Source organism: Thrips palmi, unplaced genomic scaffold (genome assembly GCF_012932325.1).
Source record: "Thrips palmi isolate BJ-2018 unplaced genomic scaffold, TpBJ-2018v1 HiC_scaffold_17, whole genome shotgun sequence".
Taxonomy (NCBI): domain Eukaryota; kingdom Metazoa; phylum Arthropoda; class Insecta; order Thysanoptera; family Thripidae; genus Thrips; species Thrips palmi.
The window spans coordinates 7,680,063-7,699,636 of record NW_023144626.1 but is presented as its reverse complement, the minus strand read 5'-3'; the positions used below and the strand labels follow the sequence as shown (position 1 = coordinate 7,699,636).

Here is a 19,574-nt window from a genome sequence, read left to right as displayed (position 1 = left end):
GGTCGCACACCGCCGGGGTGGGCGGGGCCGGGCCCGGCGTTGGCATCTATCTTCGTCACCTTGGCACAGGGCTGGCACAGGGCTACACGACCGCGGCTCGGCCGCCCAAACTATCACGACATTGTCGCCGGGGCCTGCGAGTCTCGCTGCGCTGCGAGGGAGGCAAGGCAAGTCAGTCCCACTGATAAGACCGGCCACCTCAAGTAGCAGTGGAGCAGTCGCTCGGCAGGAAGCAGAAGAAAGCCGCTAATCAGCTTAACGCCGCCACGCCGCGCGCTTTCTATACCGCCGTTGTCAGTTTCGGGGACTGGCCCGCATTGATTTTTCTCTTACTATCCTCTCCCCGACTCTGCCTCGGCCGATGGGCTCGCCCATAGGAAATACAGTGCGCGTGCGCGCGCGCGTCGGCGCCGCGCTCCTCTCTGGCGGGCATTCCAGAGTAATGGAAGCCACAAGGAACACACTCACACACACGCACCCAGGTGTGCACACACACGCACACACTTCACGGGGAGCCTCCGAGACGCACAACCTGCGTCGTAAAAAGCTACGGCAGGCGTGTTACAGTGTTACGCCGCGGCGGCGCGGTGACGTGCCGACGGTGCCGAGCCGGCGAAGCTTTGGGGCTTCCCTTGTATTCCGTCTGTTATGGGGTGGCGGCGGCGGCGATCTGGGGTCGCGGAGAGGGGGGAGGGGAGCAGGGGCAGGCTCGCGTCCTTGGAGGCTGGCTGGACGGGGAAGAGGGGTGGGGGGGCAGGCGACGGGGACCAGGCTCGCGGGGGCGGGGGCGCCGCCCAAGCTTTCCAGGTTAGCATCCGTAGTTACTCATGCCGGTGAAAACTTCCGGTGGGACGGCCGTCCTCGGAGGACTCAGGGCCCTGCAATGCGGCGGGGTCGTCGCCTTTCGGCGAGTGTGTGTGTGTGTGTGTGTGGTTTTTTAAGCTCAAAGTGGCCTTATTTTTCTTTCTTTTTTTTCGAGCCGATGACGGATTGTGGCTGGGTGTGACATTCCGATACCGGACGGGTACCGGACGGGCCCATGCCGCGCGGGGCGCGCTGGGCCGGGACGGCACCTTATCGTGGGGACCTTCGCGTATTATTGGAGGAGGCGACACGTCACCGCACTGCCTACTCAGCCCGGCGTCGACGCAGCGGTGGGCCGTCTCGTCGGTGTGGCTGCTGTCGCGGCTGTCGCGCTGGCTCGCTGTTCGCGCCGTTTGCGGGGCCTGCATTGTTCTGCACTGCAACAGTGCGACACTTGCATCACGGCCACGATGGCCATCACGCCCCTTTAGCTCGGTTTAGCGCCCCTCGTCAAATTTATGTAACTTTGCATGTCGCGCCGCCGCGTATTCCGAAAGGGTCGTTCCGTCGCTCCGTCTCTGTCGCACTCGCGGGGCGGTCCCGAGGACCCCGGGGGCCCCGAGGGGAGCGAGAGAGACAGAGCGACGGGGCGGGCCTCCGGACCGAGCCTGCCGGTGGCGCTGGCCGCGCCGGCCGCGCCATCCCGGTCGCTAAGTGGGTCGAACCTGAGCTGCATAAAGTGCAAGTCGCACCGTGCTGCACTGTGCCGCACTCGTTAAACACTTTTTATTGTCCGCCGCGCACCGCGCAGCGTTTGCAGCGAGTGGCGAGTGGCGCCCTCCCCGTCGCTGCGTCCCTCCAGGTCCCTCGGCCCCGCGCGGCCTGGCGCACAGTGGGCCAGAAGACCGGTGGAGGCGGCCAAAACTCTAGACCAGCGGTTCTCAACCTTTCTCGGCTCGCGACCCCAAATTTGAAGCCAAAAATTTCCGCGACCCCCAGGAAAAATTTCGCGACCCCACGGGACCCCTCCTTTAACATGCCACGGCGTCTGATCAGAGGCGGGCAGTCTGCTCCCTCAACGGGCAACTGGTCTTTGGACCTTCCTTTAGCATGCCTTTGTTACGGAGTGCAATTATCAGTCTTAGTTTGGGAGCAGTATTGTCTCAAAGTTGGCCAAAACGCTCAGAAATGTCTATGAAAAATCGTGTTTTGGGCTGATTTTAAGCAGCCACAGCGTCTGATCCGAGGCGGGCATTTTGCTCCCTCAACGGGCAGTTGGTCTTTGGACCTTCCTTTAGCATGCCTCTGTTACGGAGTGCGATTATCAGTCTTAGTTTGGGAGCAGTATTGTCTCAAAGTTGGCCGAAACGGTCAGCAGTGTCTTTGAAAAATCGTGTTTTGGGCCGATTTTAAGCAGCCACTGCGTCTGATCCGAGGCGGGCATTTTGCTCCCTCAACGGGCAGTTGGTCTTTGGACCTTCCTTTAGCATGCCTTTGTTACGGAGTGCAATTATCAGTCTTAGTTTGGGAGCAGTATTGTCTCAAAGTTGGCCGAAACGCTCAGAAATGTCTATGAAAAATCGTGTTTTGGGCCGATTTTAAGCAGCCACTGCGTCTGATCCGAGGCGGGCATTTTGCTCCCTCAACGGGCAATTGGTCTTTGGACCTTCCTTTAGCATGCCTTTGTTACGGAGTGCGATTGTCAGTCTTAGTTTGGGAGCAGTATTGTCTCAAAGTCGATCAAAACGGTCGCAAGTGTCTTTGAAAAATCGTTGTGACTATTTTGGTCAACTTTGAGACAATACTGCTCCTAAACTAAGACTGACAATCGCACTCCGTAACAAAGGCATGCTAAAGGAAGGTCTAAAGACCAATTGCCCGTTGAGGGAGCAAAATGCCCGCCTCGGATCAGACGCAGTGGCTGCTTAAAATCGGCCCAAAACACGATTTTTCATAGACATTTCTGAGCGTTTCGGCCAACTTTGAGACAATACTGCTCCCAAACTAAGACTGATAATTGCACTCCGTCACAAAGGCATGCTAAAGGAAGGTCCAAAGACCAACTGCCCGTTGAGGGAGCAAAATGCCCGCCTCGGATCAGACGCAGTGGCTGCTTAAAATCGGCCCAAAACACGATTTTTCAAAGACACTGCTGACCGTTTCGGCCAACTTTGAGACAATACTGCTCCCAAACTAAGACTGATAATTGCACTCCGTAACAAAGGCATGCTAAAGGAAGGTCCAAAGACCAATTGCCCGTTGAGGGAGCAAAATGCCCGCCTCGGATCAGACGCAGTGGCTGCTTAAAATCGGCCCAAAACACGATTTTTCATAGACATTTCTGAGCGTTTCGGCCAACTTTGAGACAATACTGCTCCCAAACTAAGACTGATAATTGCACTCCGTAACAAAGGCATGCTAAAGGAAGGTCCAAAGACCAACTGCCTGTTGAGGGAGCAAAATGCCCGCCTCGGATCAGACGCAGTGGCTGCTTAAAATCGGCCCAAAACACGATTTTTCATAGACATTTCTGAGCGTTTCGGCCAACTTTGAGACAATACTGCTCCCAAACTAAGACTGATAATTGCACTCCGTAACAAAGGCATGCTAAAGGAAGGTCCAAAGACCAGTTGCCCGTTGGGGGAGCAAACTGCCCGCCTCGGATCAGACGCCGTGGCATGTTATAGGAGGGGTCCCGTGGGGTCGCGAAATTTTTCCTGGGGGTCGCGGAAATTTTTGGCTTCAAATTTGGGGTCGCGAGCCGAGAAAGGTTGAGAACCGCTGGTCTAGAGTTTTGGCCGCCTCCACCGGCCCTCTGGGCCACTGTGTGGCGGCCGGCGTCCGTCCGGGGCAGACTCGGCCCAACCGAAACAGGACAGGCGTCCGGGTACCTACACCGGCACGGGTAGAGCGCTCTGCGCCCTGCTCTCTGCGCTCGGAGTTTCTTCGCAGGATTATTCCGCTGCGGAGGTGACAGAAAGTAATTGCTCGGCCAGCCGTTGGGGTTTTAATTAACGGGCCATGCTTATCACACATTAGCCCAGTGCGTTGTGGGTCTGCCTTTCCGCCCTACCCCACCCCACCCCGCCCCGCCCCGCCCTGTCACAGCCCGCCCCGCACCACCCCCGCGGCCGCCGTGGCGTCTCCGTCTCTCTCTCACTCGGCGAGGCCCCCTTGACGAGGGCGCCGCACAGCGGGCCAGAAGGCCGGCGGAGGCGAACAAAACTCTAGACGCGTTTTGAGCTCCAGAGTCGCCAAATGGGACTCGAACCGAACGTGTGACCCCACCTATGGATTGCTCTCCGAACGAGGAATCCATTGGTGGGGTCACACGTTCGGTTCGAGGCCTACTTAGCGGCTCTGGAGCTCAAAACGCGTCTAGAGTTTTGTCCGCCTCCACCGGCCTTCTGGCCCACTGTGCGCCGAGGCGCCGCGTCGTGCGGGGTGTGGCAGGGCGGGGCGGGGCGCTCTGGCAGGGGAGGACGGAGAGGCTGTGGGTGGTCCGGGAGGATTCCGGTAGTCCGGGGGGCGTCAAGGTAATCTCAGCCCGTTGCGTAAATAACGGACGGCACTGCCACTCGGTCCGGTACACCGTACACACCGTACACACAGTGGACCACGCCTTGCCACGCGGAAGCACGTCGTCCTGTAGCATCTGGCATTGTCCGCGTGCCTAATGCCCCGCGCGTGCCACTGCCGCACTACCCGCGCACTGCCTGTCTCTCTCGCACCCCTACGGCACTCTTCATGAGTGCGAGAGAGGCGGGAACCCCCACGGCCGGACGCGGCGAGACCAAGGAAGCACCTCGTTCCTTATTCGGCCCAATTCGTTTGATCTTGACCGGCCGCGGCCGCGGGGTGACTCTGCAGGCCTTGGGGTGCAGCAGGCTGATTCCGAGAGCCGTTTTCGTCGCTCTGTCTCTCTCGCACTCATGGGGCGCTCCCTGTAGGTGCGAGAGAGACGGCTCCCGGAATCGGACTGGTGTTAAAAGAGCGTTAGGAATGCAAGCCCAATGCACGCAATCGAGTGGCCGGCCGTCTGCGCCGTCTGGGTACCCCGTCGGCACATTGACTCGCCCTGTCTGGGTACCCCGTCGGCACATTGACTCGCCCTCTCTCTCTCTCGCACCCCTACGGCACGCCCCGTGAGCGCGAGAGAGACAGAGCGACTGTTCGGATTGAGCCTCAGGCAGTGTGCTCACGCTAGCGCGAGGCACGCGCCGTGAGTTACATTGGTGTTCCTCTTCCAGCGCTTCCAGCCGCCAATCGCAGCGCGCTTTCGCTTTCTTGAACGCAGCGCGCAGTGCGCAGTGCGGGTGGCTGAACCTGGCGCGGCCAGCCTCAGCAGACCGATTCCGAGAGTCGCTTTCGTCGCTCTGTCTCCCTCGCACTCATGGGTCGTCCCGCACAGGAGCGAGAGAGACAGCGGCGAAAACGGCTCTCGGAATCGGTCTGCGGGCCTGACGTAAAACAGGTGTTCTGTCATTGTTTGCCGGCTAAGCGCGGTGAGCATTGACGCGGTTCATGTTGTTCGGGCCAGCGGGCAAATAAGGCCTCGCTTGGAAACAGCTGCAGTGGAGGCGACTCGTCGCTAGACGTCGCTAGACGTCGCAAAACCCGAAATAGAAATAGACGAAATGAGTGGAGGCCTCGGTCGAGTCGAGGCCGTGCGAGAGGTGCTGAAACTCTGCGCCTTCGCCCTGCCGCCTGCGGGTGGAGGGACTTCAGCATCATTGCTCGCGACATTTTCCCGCGCTCGTAAAATTAAAATTATCGCGGCGATCATCGTCAACGGGGAATCCCGCGCAATACGACTCGAGTGGTGGCAATTTTTCGCGTCGTTTCTGCTTCCCTGTTCTGTCGTTGCCCCGCCATAACAGTCTCTTCTAATTGGTGCGTCGCTCTCGTCCACGCGTCCACGCACTGCACCGGGAGTGGGGGCAGCAGGTCGAGGGTGCGATATTGCGCGCGGGCTGTTCGTTTATATCCAGGAGCGCATTTTCCAGCCGGACGGGCCAAGTGGATTCCAAACGCCCATTCATCAAGTTAGATTGAGAGAGGGGGGGGGGGGTCTGCACCTGCACTTCCCAAAGAGGCAGGAATTTCCGCGCCTGCAGTAGGGCTTTGGCCTGCAGCGCTGTCTACTCGCTCTGCCTCCCTCGCACTCATGGAGCGTCCCGTATAGGTGCGAGAGAGACAGAGCGACGAAAGCAGTGCTCGGCATCAACCTGCAGGCGCCGCCTTTGTCCCTCCACGGTGCCGCGCTGCCGGTGAGGAGCGGCCTCTTCAGCTACTTCAGTCGGATCTGCAACGAACGCAGCACTCGTGGCTCCACGCGTTTTACTTTTGCAAACCCACCGTAAAAACGCACCCCCTTTTTTTTTAAATAAAAGACTCGTGGCATGAGGGGCAGTTTCCGCCCGGAAAAGATTTAGTCGTGAGTGAGTGGTGCATGTCTGTGATGATGTATGCAGCTCTATGTGTAAGAAGGCCTTCCCCTCTTTGTGTACGTACTCTGGAACCAACTTCGCAAAGCACCGCTGCCGAGGGGGAAACGACTGAGAAATTTTGTGTACATCGGATAGGGATAACCCCGGATAACCCGCGGATTACCTCCGGATTACATCTAAAAATTTCCAGGATTACAGTGGATACGCCGGTTCCACCGGATTACCTCGAATTTCCCGGATTACCCGGATTACCTCAGAATTTCCACGGATTACTTCGAAATTTCTGGTTATCCGGATAGCGGATAACCAATTTGCTGTACATCGGATAACCGAAGTCGTTTCCCCCTCGACCGCTGCAATGAACGCGGCGAGAGCGCGCAGTGCCGTCCCGCTTTGAACCGCCCAGGCTGGAAACGCACCTCACAGCCGAAAATAAAAGTGAGAGAAAGAAAACAGCGCGGAGCTCTGTGCATGTGCGGCCGCCTGAAGGTAGGCAAAAATGCCACACCAAAGCGTTGCGGGCTAGCCTACCCGCCCCCCTGCCGAGCCCCTTGTAGGTAGGCAACGGTGCCACACCAAAGCGTTGCGGGCTGGCCCAACCGGCACGGCGTTGTGCGCACCTGCGGCGCAGTTTCTATTGCAATGGTGAATGGGAAATGGAATGTAACATGCCTGTTTAGTATCACAGCTATGTTTTATTGATGAACAATCAACAATGAGTAAAACAGACGTATTTGCTGAGATTACTGACAATAAATTATAGCTTCATACCAATGAATGTTGATCTACTCCTAAGAAAAAAATTGAACATAGACTCTTTATCACAGCTAAAATGTATGTCAACGAAAATGACTAGATTGTTTTTTGGTTGAGAAAGATGGTATGAGAACAGGAACAGTATGTTCATACCACAAAAATGTTAAATGAGAAGACAAAGACTTTGGCTTATAACATGAAAAGATTATAATAAAGTAAAAAGTCTCAAAAACGTTAAAATACTTTGAGCTGGTTACTTACACTAAATCAAATACTGATAACAAGATACCAACTCTCAAAGTTTATTACTGAATAAAATAGATCAGTCACTACAACCAAGAGTTTGGTACCCAGGAATGCGAATATATCCATCACGAAACACTGTAGTCTGATTGGCTATGTTCATTGAAAGTAAGAGAAGTTTTTCAGCTGATAATGGATGCCATACGCCAAACGTACATGACATATCATCTACATGATCGTAGTAATGGCAACGTTTTGTCATGCGAAAGGAAGGAATAAATTCAAACATATCCACATGGGTGCAGTGAGGAAGAAGAAGTGCTAACCCTGTAAAAGCCATAAAATAATTTAGTTAGACGTTTTGAATAGTTTATTTAAACATCGTGCCTATTGAAACTGTATAAACCCACCGAGAAATCCAGATGATGGGGGATTGCGCCTGACCCGAAGAGGCATCAGAGCTTGAATATAATCCCAAAGATCCCATAAAGATGATGGGTTCAGGAGAAACGAGGGTGTGTCGGGATTCAAAGATCGATGTTTGAAATAAGAAGTGAATATGTCATGGTCCGGATTCTTGTACCACTGAAAAAGAAAATCAATGTAACTAGTACTAATGTTTTAAACTTTACTTTTAATGCTCAAAACAGAAATCTGTGTACCTGGTCCATAGTATGATTGTACTTCGATGGGTCCCATGCAACAATTTTTATGTCCTTGTAGAGTGGTGAATCAAGAAAATTATACTCGGGCTTTGAAACGACTTGAGAATTAACCACTCTTATTGTGGTCTTTTGCCCAACATCAGCTTCATACCCTTCAGTTGGTGCATGGTTGAAGCGTAGGACAACATCATGGTCATCTATAAGAGAGGAAAAAACATGCACTTATACAGCAGTTCAAGTAAGTGTGGTTGACATCAATTACACAAGTACTTAAATAATTTACCAATGGTTCTTCCAAGATCAGATCCATGAAGTGACCCTGCACTACTTACAACAGCACAACTCTCATAAATTTGATCATCCCCAAATAATGGCTGTTGAGGGAAACTGTCTCCCAGATCCATAGACTTAAATGGTTCATCATCCTTCACAACAGTTCGCACAATGCCAGATTTTTTAAGGGCACACACAAGTTCTCGAGCAGTCTTTTTGTCATACGACCCCCTTGGGCCAAGGTATTCAACATTATAAGGGTTGCTTCCTTCCCCTCTCGCTTTGAAAACACTGCTTTCATCATGCAGTACTCGACGCAACTGAATCATCAAATGGCTCTTGTGTTTCGAAATTTTCTCCATTAATTTGCTATTAGGCCTTTCTGTGTGGGTGGTCAAAGAAGTTTTGGCTCCTTTCTTCTTATCTTCAGAATTTTCATGCCTATCTCGAGCTAAGGGTGATGCACGTGCTTTGCGTGCCAGGTCGTCTTTGATTGGGCTGTCCAGTAATTTCTTAGCATGATCCAAATGATTTTCTGCCTCTGTATAATACTGGATGTGATGTTGGCCAATATTGCTTTTCTTGTTGGTGTATGCATCCATAAAAGCATGTCTACGCTCTACGTAACCCCAATATTGGGAGCAGAGTATATAAAAGAAGCCACACATGCCAAGAAAAACAAAATTTATGAACACCCATACTGACCAAGCTATTGCTCTCATTTTAATTCAATCCCAGGAACTCTTTCAAAAAGAAGTAATGACAGTGGAGATGGTCCAGCCAGCTACCAAATCAATATATGCCAACATGCTTACAGGAGCACTTCCAAGCTGACTTATCAGAAGCACTTAAGAAACACCTTTAAAAATTGAAAGGGGTTTATTTCACTACTTTAAGGTCCCTTCAAAGTCTATGATTAAATTCGAATTTTGACTAGGTGCCTGTCAGAGGTGCTGCAGACGACAGATGAGATGCAGACGACTTTTCATGGCTGTGAATACTGACCTGCGAATAGCAGTGGTAGTTGTTTACACGGCGTGTTTGGGCAATAAGAGGTTAGGTTTCGCATCGCGCATGTGTTTTTTTGAAAAACAAGTAGGGGGAATATTGACATAACTCTCTGGGCAAACTAAGAAATTGATATGTCTCCCTCGACTTCATCAGAAGCTGTTGAAGACCAGAAGCTCAGACCTTTCTTCTGTGAATTGGATGTTTTGAGTAGACCTGATGGAAGTGCCATAGTATCTCAAGGTACAGTATATTTGAAAGCACTTTTTGTGGTCCTAATTCACTTATTTATTTATTGCCTATCAAAAAATAATTATTCTTTTATGGACATTTTCAGGCGACACTACTGCTATTGCAGGTGTTTATGGACCCATTGAGGCGAAACCGAACAAAACTTACATTGAAAAAGCTGCTATTGAGGCAATTTATAGACCGAAAAGTGGACTACCATGTAAGTTCGTGTTCTATAATATAAAAAATGTCACCACATTTTTACTTGCAAACCAAGCAAAAACTCAATGTGGCTCCTTTTACTTTTTTTTAGGTGTCCCAGATCGAATGAGTGAAAGTACACTGCAGCATACATTTGAAGCTGCTATACTAACCACAGCACATCCCCGGACACTCATAACTATTTCTATACAGGAGATGCAGGATTCTGGTGGTGTAAGTTCTTCAGGAATACAGTCCTTATAATCCCCTCAGAATAATAATAATCAAATTTTGAGACTTACACTGGTATTATTTTCTAGCTATTAGCCTGTGCTATAAATGCAGGATGCCTGGCCATAATGAACTCTGGGCTGCCTATGAGATTTCTAGTTGCTGCTGTTAACTGCATGATCCATGAAAATGGAGACATCATTTTGGATCCTGATGAAAAACAGCTCAAGGTAGGTTGCTAGCTTAAGATTACAAATTCTTAAAAAGTACAAACTGTCATTTTTAAATGATATTTTTTTTTCCAGGAATCCTGTGCAGTTATGACATTTGCCTTTGATAATGTAAATAAGAATATTGTGTCATCCAGCACGGATGGCAGTTTTTCTGAGACTCAGTACCAAGAAGCTATTCTTAAGTGCCGCTCAGCGTGTGATGAAATTTTCCAGTTGTATCGTGATATAGTAAAAAAATATGCTCCCTCAATGGGCTAGCATACTGTTTTTGTTTTATTATTATTATTTGCAATTGAACTCAAAATTTTCTTGATGTAATTGACAACTATTGCTGTTATGCTTAGCTCCCAATTATAAGCCTATTTTAGTCTTGAAATAATTTAATTTTCTGTCACCTGACGTGGCAACAATTAGGAGAGCCCACCCTTCCCCACTGCTTCTGCTTCAACAATGTCTAACCAGTAGGGTGGGGGTGGTAGTGGCACCAGGTCCACCAGGTGGTACTTGGAGGCAGTCCCAGCATGTCTCTGATTTGCGAGGAGTCGCACCTCTGCTTCGGCGCGGAGGCCGACACCTCACAAGGCCACAGGACTTCCCCGTCACACCTGTGCTTTGGGCGGCGGTACCGGCCGCAGCTCGACGCCCTGGAGGCATGCGCCGTGGCCTCGGTGGTGCAGGACGCGGTGCACCAGCTCGCCATCCTGGGCAAGGGCCTGCCCGGCCTGCCCAGCCAGCCTCCGGGCGACCACGGCGCGGGCGGCGCGGGCGAACCCTTCGACGAGTCCTTCCGCAACGTGGACGCGCGCTTCGGCCGGCCGCCGCCGTCGGCGAGGATGTTCCCTGAGATGGCGGGCCGGTGGTCCCCGCGCACCACGGCCATGCTCAGGGTGCAGCGCCACCGGTATGGCCAGCGCCAGCGGCTAGGCAGACTCATTCCGAGAGTCGTTTGCATCGCTCTGTCTCTCTCGCACTCATGGGGCGTTCCAAGGTGACAGAGCGACGAAAAGGACTCTCGGACCCAGTCACCCCTTAGTCCAGTGTGGGCGTTCTGTAACCGCCAGGACCCTTTGCGCAGAGGGTTCGCCGAGAGCGTGCTGGACGAGGTGCTAACGGAGCTGCACCAGAAAGGCAGCTTCGGCTCCCTGCGCGTCGCCATAGACTGGCAGAGCGCGGCCATGGCGGACTCTGACCGACTGATCGAGCAGCACAGAGAAGGACTCGACAAGAGGAGGCGGCTCGCCCAAGAGATTGCCAGGGACCGCACCAACATGCTCAAGCAGTACACCTTTTGGGAGGAGAAAACAGAGCTCCTCACGGTTGGTGGCTTCGGAACCTTTACGTCACAGAGTTTTGCTTTTCTCCAGGCTCGAATTCTTTGTCATTTCTTGTGCCTTGCTGTAGACCAACTTGCACGACACATACCTTCTAGATGGGCTCACCATCTCTCATGCACATGCCTGGGAACATAACAGGCGAGAGCAGCAGGGCTTAGTTCTAGGGCGTAAAGAGGATGCTCTCCATGAGGCTATTAATAAACTTCAAGATCCTGATGGTCCAAATGAAGAACGAGTCCATGCAGAAATCATGAAATTTCTAGCCAGAGATATTGAGGTTGGTTCAGCACTGAATTACAGGTATCAAGCATTAAGGACAATTGTTGAGTTAGTTTTGTCCGTCATTAGATAGTGAAGAAAGACCTAGATCATTGGACCGACTTGTATGATGCTGAAATGATACATCGTGAAACTGAAAATATGCAACTGCGAAATGCTCTCGAGCAACAAAAGGAAGAACACAGAGAACTTAAGGAAGAAGTATGCCATGTCAAAGATATTCCCTTAGACCAAAAGATTAACAAAGTAGTAATTGTCTTGTTTTTGCCGTTTCCCTTAGGCATGGCAACAACAGCAAATTATTAACAATTCTGCTGCAATACGAGCCGCATATGAGGCAAAGAAAAAAGTTCTATCCAGTGTTGTTGCTATCCAGGCATGGTGGAGAGGAGTCAGTTTCAGAGCTGGGATATCAGTTGGCAAGTCCAAAAAGGGAAAGAAAGGAAAGAAAAAGAGAAAAGGCAAAAAGAAAAAGAAGAAGGTTTCAAAAACTACAACAAAACCAAAGAAGTAACTTACGAAAAATCGCTCCAAGGTATGCATGCCAAACCAAGCAATTCAAATAAAGACACAACAGGTATTAAGAACACAAATAACTTCCATGTATTCATTCAAATTGCACAAATGGTTAAATCTGTCATGAAAAACATTCAGTGGTCAAAACACGTGGAATGCACTTTTCTTTTACTTTGCACTGCCTATTCATAATCAATCAACTCCGTTTCACAATACTGTTGAAAAGCCACTTAGACTGGAGAAAAAATAAAGGGCTTCGTGCACCCATAACAAAAATAAATAAGGTAACATTTCTCTTCCATGTTATATCCGACGAGGTTGTGCAACAATAAAATGCTAAAAATTCATGCCAATATACAAACAGAAATGCATGGCCATCAACAAGATAAAAATGACCTAGTTGGTGGTCATCCAATATCATCCAATATCCAACCATTGTGGTTAACAACATGGATTATAACAAATAAGACAGAGTATATACATCACAGTGAGTTTTTCCTTCAAGAAATCAGTAAGTCATTCTGTTAACACTTCAATTAAAAATGCAAAAACAGTAACATTCAATCATTGGCTCAAACAACTAAAATAATTATCACTTTAGTAGTAGAAAAATACACTTCCTTTGCATTTTAAAACTACATATTTGTTAGTTTGGGGCTTGTTAGTTTGGGGCTTGCAGGTGATCTCCACAAACCACACAAGAAAAATATGCTAGTTCCGTATTACTCTTCAGTTTTAGAAAAGGGGGAGTCAGATCATTTCTTCCTATGGTCAAAGAATTGATGAGATTTTGTTGTGAAAGAAAAGGGGGCAGCTACTGAATTAAAATAATTATGACAATTCCTTTTGTTTTTACAACAATGGCAAAATACAATGATAGCAAAAACAAAAAGTTTATTTTCAACTAGGCATTCTGTTACTCTCCTGGTAGAAAACTGCACACAGTGCGAGAAAAGTTGCAACCCCTAAAAATCTGACACAGCAGTTATACACTGACATCTACAACATCATATGAAGTACAATTCACTGCTATCACATTTCAAAGAGTCTTACATCTTCTTTTTCACAAAAATGTAATTACTAACCCACTTTAAAATTACTTTATTAAACCAAGCCGTTCCATTTCTTCAATAACCCCCGACAGTCTTTGACGAGTCTTCTTGTTATTTTGACAAGCACATTGAATCAGTGTTTGAAGATGTTTGCTTGAATATTGCTGGAAAAAATGATTTAAAGCATTTATTTGGAGGGTGAAAGCAATCAAAATTATAACAGCTTTTTTATACATTAGATGCTCACTGTATGCTCACGAATCCACTTCTCCAATTGCTCTTCTGGTATGTAATAAGCTTTAACATACAGCTCTACATATTCTTTATGGGGAATTGGCCTTAATGTGGTGAGCTTTTCAAGCTTAGAGATGAATTGGGTAAAGTCAAGCTGCATTAAAGCCCGGCCTCCAGTTGCACATTTCTTTGCATTGGAAAAGCTGAACAGAAAATAAAAATTATCATTTGTTTACATTAAGTCCCAACAATGGGCTCTGATCACAATGTCTTACCCTTCGACAAATGTACTGCAGCAAACAATAACAAGAGCTTCCCACAAAGTATTGTGTACGTCTTTGGAAATAAATAGGTGAGAAGCAGCTTCCTCCAGACGCATGCTAAAAATTTGCATATCCTAAGAAATTTTTAAAAATAAAGTCAGTTAATTAATAATGGTGGTTTGGGTGAAACTCTAGTCAAGCCCTGTCAAGCTGTTTACTTACTCTTAACACAGAATCCACATAGGGACTATGCTGACTTGAAACCTCTTTTATCTCCCAGTTGACACGTGCCATCATGTTTAACATAGTACGTAAATCAAGTGCTCTCCCAGATATGCAGGCATATACAGGCAACCGTAAATCTGATGCCACACTAACCATCTGAGATGAAAATTAATTTTGAAATCAGAGTTGTAACAGAAAAACAATCCAGTGAAATAATCTCAGTTATACCTGTAAATAAAACTGTTGAATATAATGTTTCCTAGGCTCATGACGAACCAAATGCTCCAGGTAAGGTCTAATAGAGTCCAATTGATCTGCTAAAAATACAAGGGATTCCACTGCTACTACACGCTCTGATAATCCAAATAGGCTTTCCGGATCATTGATGTTGACTATAGGTGATATATGAGGCTGCGGTACCTAGACATAAAATTCAAAATGTTTTGAGAGCCATCACTAACATATCTTATCTTATCTAAAAAAATATACAGTATAAGTCAGAGTACTTTTTTCTTATCATCTTGATTGATTTGCACCATGGCACTTGGTTGTTTCTCAGGTCGAATTAATTCAGCATTAATCCGTTTCAAAGCTGCTTGGAGCTTCACACTATACAGATTTGGTTGGCTCACAGCCTAAAAGTATGGAGAAATTTAGAAACATAAGATTAGTTACTACTCAATCAAGAAGCATTTATAAAAAATTTTTATTGATTAACAAATTTTAATTGAACTTACAAGATCGGTGGTGAAAAAAGCATGGACAGCATACAAGTAATACTGGAAGAGCTGAGATAAACATATTATGACATCCATGGCAACTGTACGTAAAAGTCTGCTCATTTGCAAATATTTTCCACAATGTCGTAGGACAGTTAATGTTGTGTTTGTTAGGAGCGGTCCCTTGGGCAGAGAAGAGCGACCTTTGCTTCGAGTTACTCTGGAATAAAGAAGTATGTGAAACTCTTGAAGTTAAAAGCAACATGAATTATAAAAAGCATAGACTCTAAATGTAAAGAAGAATGGATAAAAAAATTGACAAACAGCAGGAAGCATAAGAAAGATGATTACAACTGGTTACTTGGTCAACACAACATGCACATCCAAAATATTACTGAGTGAGAAAATTCTAACAGGAACACAACTCACTTTTTTTGTTCAAACCGTACACGCCCACAGTTCTCAAACCGAACTGCAACCTGGCTGTTAAGAGCAAGTATAATGAAAGATTTTGTGGACAAAAGGTATTCAACAACGAACCAAACCCTAGTCAACGCCAATATATCATTATAAACCGATTTGCTGTGCAAGCATTGAATTGAGTCAAGAGGATATGCAATTCAAGAGGAAGCATTGCCCGGAGAATAGGTGACTGATACTAATAAAATGTACACAAAAAGGCAACACAAACCTGGTGTGAACAGAAGGATCGCCATGCCCTTCATCGACAAAATCTCCTTTCAGTTCCTCTGGCACTTCTTCATCACTGTCATCACTAAAGTAGCCCGAAGCTTCATCCTAGGTTTACAAAAGACCCAGGCTTGTGAGGATTTTACACGATTTTGAGACAAACATGGTCCAAGTAACAAACACTTACGGAAATATTTGCTAAAATATCTTCTTCTTGTAGGTCAAAATTAGCTAAATCAAAAGGTGTGCCAGACTCTGAAAATCGTGAAAAGTATCCGCCAGCAACTGAATTGCTATCCTGTGACTGATTGCTACTATCAGGGCTCTGCTGAAGCTTTTGCTGTTCATGAAGACCAATATTTTGAATGACACCTCGTAGGGAACGAAATTCTTGAAGCTGAAGGCAGGTGAAGTCACTTTTTACTGGGCAGTGTGTCCAGCTTTCATTTTCCAAAAATATGCGAAGTTCTTCCAAGCATCCAGCATGGTACTTAGCAAAATAGTTTTCACTCTGCAGTCTCACAGACTTCTGCAGTTCTTCTGACTGGCTTCCACAGAACTCCTCTCCAACTTCCATTAACCTAAACAATTTAGAAGGAGAACATAATTAAATTTTAAACAAAACTTGTCACTGGTTTTTTATACTAGGCAAGGGGTAACTTCTAATAGAATTCCAATCATACCTGTGCACAAAGCCCAAAACTTGCAAAAAATTATCAAATTTGAATGAGGCTAGATCAGTTGAGAAAAGATAGGTTGAGAAGCGAGCTTGAACATCTTGCCATATTCTTGCTTGCATACTCTCCAACTTCTGTCGAATGTATTCATTTGTGAAACTGACTTCCAAATCAGCGCCTTTGTCTTAAAGAAAAACAAACAATACAAATCACAAAAAAAGCTGATATATGTCCCAACGAATATCCCTGATAAAAATATAAAAATACAATGATTGTAACAATGCTTACTTGTGCCCTTGTCAACAGTATGCTTCTGGTGCCATAATGCCACTCTATGATGACTGCAAACAATTCTCCATAAACTTGAGCATAATTCTTGAAGACAAGGAATGAAATTTTCTTCCTTCACTTTCTAATGACAAGAGGCAACAATGATAAATTTTTATGAGGAGGATTACCTCCTCCTACCTCCTCCAGGAAACCAGATAGAGGATGAATATGATTTTAAAAATATACTAACTTTACACAGCTCGTTGTACTGCTTTCCACTGGTAGCAACAACGGATTCAGATTTACCTACAAAACTCTTGATGACCTTCAAGGCTGTATTTTGAATGGCTGAAGTGAAGTGCATGTGTAATTGATCCATAGCAGCTTGAGTTTTGCCTAATAATGCATAAGCTGCCTGCAGTTGTCCATATAATGTTTCATCAAACTTCTCACAAATCTGTTCAATCACAATAAAAGATATTTTTTAACATTGTTTTTGGTAATACAGTAGCTTGTTAAAATATTTATGGAGTGTTTGTTTGAAGTCTTACCTTTCCTAGAGCTACATCTAACTGTTCTTCGGTCATCACCAAAGTGTCAACAAGTTTTCCACTGAGAGCGGCCACACATGCAAAGCGTTTGAGTGAAGTAGCAGCAGATTGACACTCAAGTAGTTCACTTATGGCATCTTCATATCTGCTCTCACTCAATAGAACCTGAATATGCTCTTCTGAGCGTTGCTGGAAAGAAATAATATTTAGAGTATACAAGATAGTTTTCCCTCTGTAAGCATCAGCTGCAAGTAACAAAAAAAAAATTACTCACCAGTGTTTTGATGGTATTTAATGAATGCAATATTCCCCGTAGTAACTGTCTCTTGCGGTAGTTTGCGAGTATTCCTAAACTTGTAGTTGTTAGCTGTTGTTTGCCTGTATTGAGTTTTGATCTGCCATCTCGGCAGATGGATAAGGTCTCACGTAATATAGATTGCAGATTCTGAATCCTTGTCAAGTCGAGAAAAAAAGAATAATGGTTATAACCGGTGGCAGATGACAATGAATCTTATTAGTCAAGTATTAATACCTTTCAAATTCTTCATTACATGCTCTTTGATTTGTCAGTATTTGAGATAAGACTTTCTTGGATACAACTTTCTGCTGCCTGTGCAGTCGCTCTGAATGGCTTAAAATTTCATCACAAATTAATGTCTCGCCTATTTTCTACAAAAAAAAAAAGAAATTGGAATTTGTTACTAAATTTTGAATGTTTAATTTACATATAATTTCTCCCAGAGTTTGCAAACCTTCAATTCATGTCTACTTGGGTCAAAATCGAGTTCTTTGAAATATTCTTTTTCCACGGATTCCAATATTTCATCATCTGATAAAATTTCTGCCGGCTCTTCTGGAGGTTTCACATCTTCTTTAGAGGGGGTGGATACAAATCCTTCATTCGAAATTGGTTTCAAAACTTCTTCAGACGGACTGCTCAATGATAATCGTGATTGATTACCCTGCAACATAGCAAAATTGCGTACACATAATTTTTTTAAAAAAGCCCAAAAAAATGTGTCGTGTTGTAAGACAAAAATTGAAATCAAACTTTTATTGAAATATTATAAATTATTTATATCTACTAGAATACTTCAAAACTAGACCACTCAAAATAAATGTACAAAATGGTCATGTTCCGAAGACCATATGGCTACAGGCTTGGTGGAATAAATAAAGACGTTGAGAAAAGAAAAAGAAAATGTGAGATCGATTACAAAGTAGGACTCTTAGTATTTATACTACAAGATAGTTGAAGTTTTGACAAGTGACAACTAACCAACTTATTGAGGAGACCAGAAAACTTTTGCTTGAAGTCTCCCATTACTGCCATTGTACAAACACTGCTTGGCACTAAACCTCAAGCTGCATTTTATCAATAATTTTGTCCCTGTTCGAACTTTACTGCAGTCTTCACAAGGATTGACATCACCAAAAGAGAGCACAACAGAACCTAACCATAAAAGTTGTTTTGAAACAGACTGTGTGAGTACCACGTGACCTCCCCCTTCCCCTCCCCCCAAATCGTCTGCTGCTGATTCGCGGCAAATTTGAACGCACCGGCTACACCTGATACCACCCCTCATTTACAGCCACTAACGTAGTCTTCCGCTTGGTATTTTTTCCGCAAATAAGTTGGAAACAATGTTGGGTCGTTCATTGTATCAATGAATGGAAGCACATATCTTTGGAAATGCTGTTAAGCTTCTACAGCGCGAAATGGGCCTCTTGGATGGGTCGAAAAGGGAGAAAGAAAGACATTTTTCGATCCATCATCACAGCAGGTGACAGGCCCATGGCTTTCGGTTTTCCGATTGCCTTTCTGCTTCTCTTTCGTTGGGCCTGTCAAAGGCTTTCTCATTTTTTTCCTGTCACTCCCATCCGCTTCGCTGGACATCATTTTCTATTTTCTATTTTATTTTCGATTCGTCCTTCACCCCGCAACTGTATTTTCCGATGTTTTCGAAATAAATCTGAAAAGAGCGGCAGATGGACAACGTGTTAGTATGCAAGTTAGAGTGTAGCAATTAATAGAGCACGCAGCAGATTTTTTTTTAATGTAAAAGGAAGAAGTGCGAATTTATGGGGATTGCAATTTGCATGCAAATGAGGTCCTTCTTTTTTTTTATTCCTCTGTCCGTGTCTGCTGAGGGTGGTGCCCGCCTGGCCTAGCCTGGCTGGGCTGACATGTCATGCAGACACTTCCATTTCCTGGAGCAGAAGGGGGCGATACGCCAGCACGCGCGCGGGGCGGGGCGGGGCGGGGCGCACTGCATCGCCAAAGTTGCGCCCCCGCCCCTGCCCATTTCCCCGTGCAGCATTCGAAACAAGAACAAGCCGTCGGAGAGCTGCGAGGCTTGCGAGGGGACGGCCAGCAGGCTGATTCCGAACAAAGCTTTCGTCGCTCCCCTTCGCCTCTTCGCAACGCCCCACGCCCAATGAGTGCGAGAGAGACAGCGACGAAGCACTGTTCGGAATGAGACTGCAGGGACTCGAGACGACCCAGGTGCCCTGCCCCGGCCCTGCCGGCCTTCCAAGGGAAATCCCACACGCCCGCGCACCGCGCACGCCCTTCCCTTCCCTCCACACCGACGACACCCCTACACCGTAACCGTGCTCAAATCCCCGGAGGCGCCTAGGAGGCACCTTGCCGCCGTGCCGCCCAGCGG

At 46.9% G+C, this 19,574-nt stretch overlaps 3 protein-coding genes and 1 pseudogene across 4 annotated transcripts; 2 read left to right on the top strand and 2 right to left on the bottom strand.

The window, feature by feature from the left end:
* Positions 1-6,963: 6,963 nt before the first annotated feature.
* On the bottom strand, positions 6,964-9,300 carry LOC117643516 (beta-galactoside alpha-2,6-sialyltransferase 2). Its single transcript, XM_034382444.1, has 4 exons — positions 8,202-9,300; positions 7,916-8,115; positions 7,664-7,838; positions 6,964-7,580 (listed from the first exon to the last, which is right to left on the bottom strand). Exons 1-4 carry the CDS (start codon positions 8,911-8,913, stop codon positions 7,333-7,335), a joined length of 1,335 nt encoding a protein of 444 aa, XP_034238335.1. The 5' UTR covers positions 8,914-9,300; the 3' UTR covers positions 6,964-7,332.
* LOC117643518 (exosome complex component RRP46) lies at positions 9,232-10,471 on the top strand. Its single transcript, XM_034382445.1, has 5 exons — positions 9,232-9,442; positions 9,537-9,650; positions 9,744-9,865; positions 9,952-10,092; positions 10,168-10,471. Exons 1-5 carry the CDS (start codon positions 9,334-9,336, stop codon positions 10,351-10,353), a joined length of 672 nt encoding a protein of 223 aa, XP_034238336.1. The 5' UTR covers positions 9,232-9,333; the 3' UTR covers positions 10,354-10,471.
* A 128-nt stretch (positions 10,472-10,599) lies between these two features.
* LOC117643517 lies at positions 10,600-12,248 on the top strand (annotated as a pseudogene).
* A 40-nt stretch (positions 12,249-12,288) lies between these two features.
* Positions 12,289-18,406, bottom strand: LOC117643514 (syndetin). 2 transcript variants are annotated; one of them, XM_034382441.1, is made up of 18 exons: positions 18,185-18,238; positions 17,658-17,867; positions 17,438-17,574; positions 17,180-17,357; positions 16,906-17,094; positions 16,605-16,811; positions 16,373-16,496; positions 16,091-16,268; positions 15,595-15,988; positions 15,409-15,515; positions 15,147-15,200; positions 14,736-14,937; positions 14,505-14,633; positions 14,227-14,418; positions 13,996-14,154; positions 13,786-13,907; positions 13,524-13,713; positions 12,289-13,440 (listed from the first exon to the last, which is right to left on the bottom strand). In XM_034382441.1, the coding sequence occupies exons 1-18, from the start codon at positions 18,236-18,238 to the stop codon at positions 13,321-13,323; spliced, it is 2,946 nt and encodes a 981-aa protein (XP_034238332.1). In that variant the 3' UTR covers positions 12,289-13,320. The 2 variants fall into 2 exon arrangements, with proteins under 2 accessions (XP_034238332.1, XP_034238333.1); XM_034382442.1 differs by lacking the exon at positions 15,147-15,200 and having other exon boundaries at positions 18,185-18,406.
* Between the last annotated feature and the right edge of the window lie 1,168 nt (positions 18,407-19,574).

Excerpts from the sequence above, each read along its gene's own strand:
- LOC117643516 (XM_034382444.1), bottom strand. The coding sequence starts at position 8,913 with ATGAGAGCAATAGCTTGGTCAGTATGGGTGTTCATAAATTTTGTTTTT. Across the intron at positions 8,116-8,201 it reads TGATCTTGGAAGAACCATTG|ATGACCATGATGTTGTCCTA; the intron begins GTAAATTATTTA and ends CCTCTCTTATAG. Across the intron at positions 7,581-7,663 it reads CCCATCATCTGGATTTCTCG|GGTTAGCACTTCTTCTTCCT; the intron begins GTGGGTTTATAC and ends TGGCTTTTACAG.
- LOC117643518 (XM_034382445.1), top strand. The coding sequence starts at position 9,334 with ATGTCTCCCTCGACTTCATCAGAAGCTGTTGAAGACCAGAAGCTCAGA. Across the intron at positions 9,866-9,951 it reads AGATGCAGGATTCTGGTGGT|CTATTAGCCTGTGCTATAAA; the intron begins GTAAGTTCTTCA and ends ATTATTTTCTAG. Across the intron at positions 10,093-10,167 it reads CTGATGAAAAACAGCTCAAG|GAATCCTGTGCAGTTATGAC; the intron begins GTAGGTTGCTAG and ends TTTTTTTTCCAG.
- LOC117643514 (XM_034382441.1), bottom strand. The coding sequence starts at position 18,238 with ATGGCAGTAATGGGAGACTTCAAGCAAAAGTTTTCTGGTCTCCTCAAT. Across the intron at positions 17,868-18,184 it reads CTGGTCTCCTCAATAAGTTG|GGTAATCAATCACGATTATC; the intron begins GTTAGTTGTCAC and ends GCTATGTTGCAG. Across the intron at positions 15,201-15,408 it reads GATCCTTCTGTTCACACCAG|CCAGGTTGCAGTTCGGTTTG; the intron begins GTTTGTGTTGCC and ends TGCTCTTAACAG.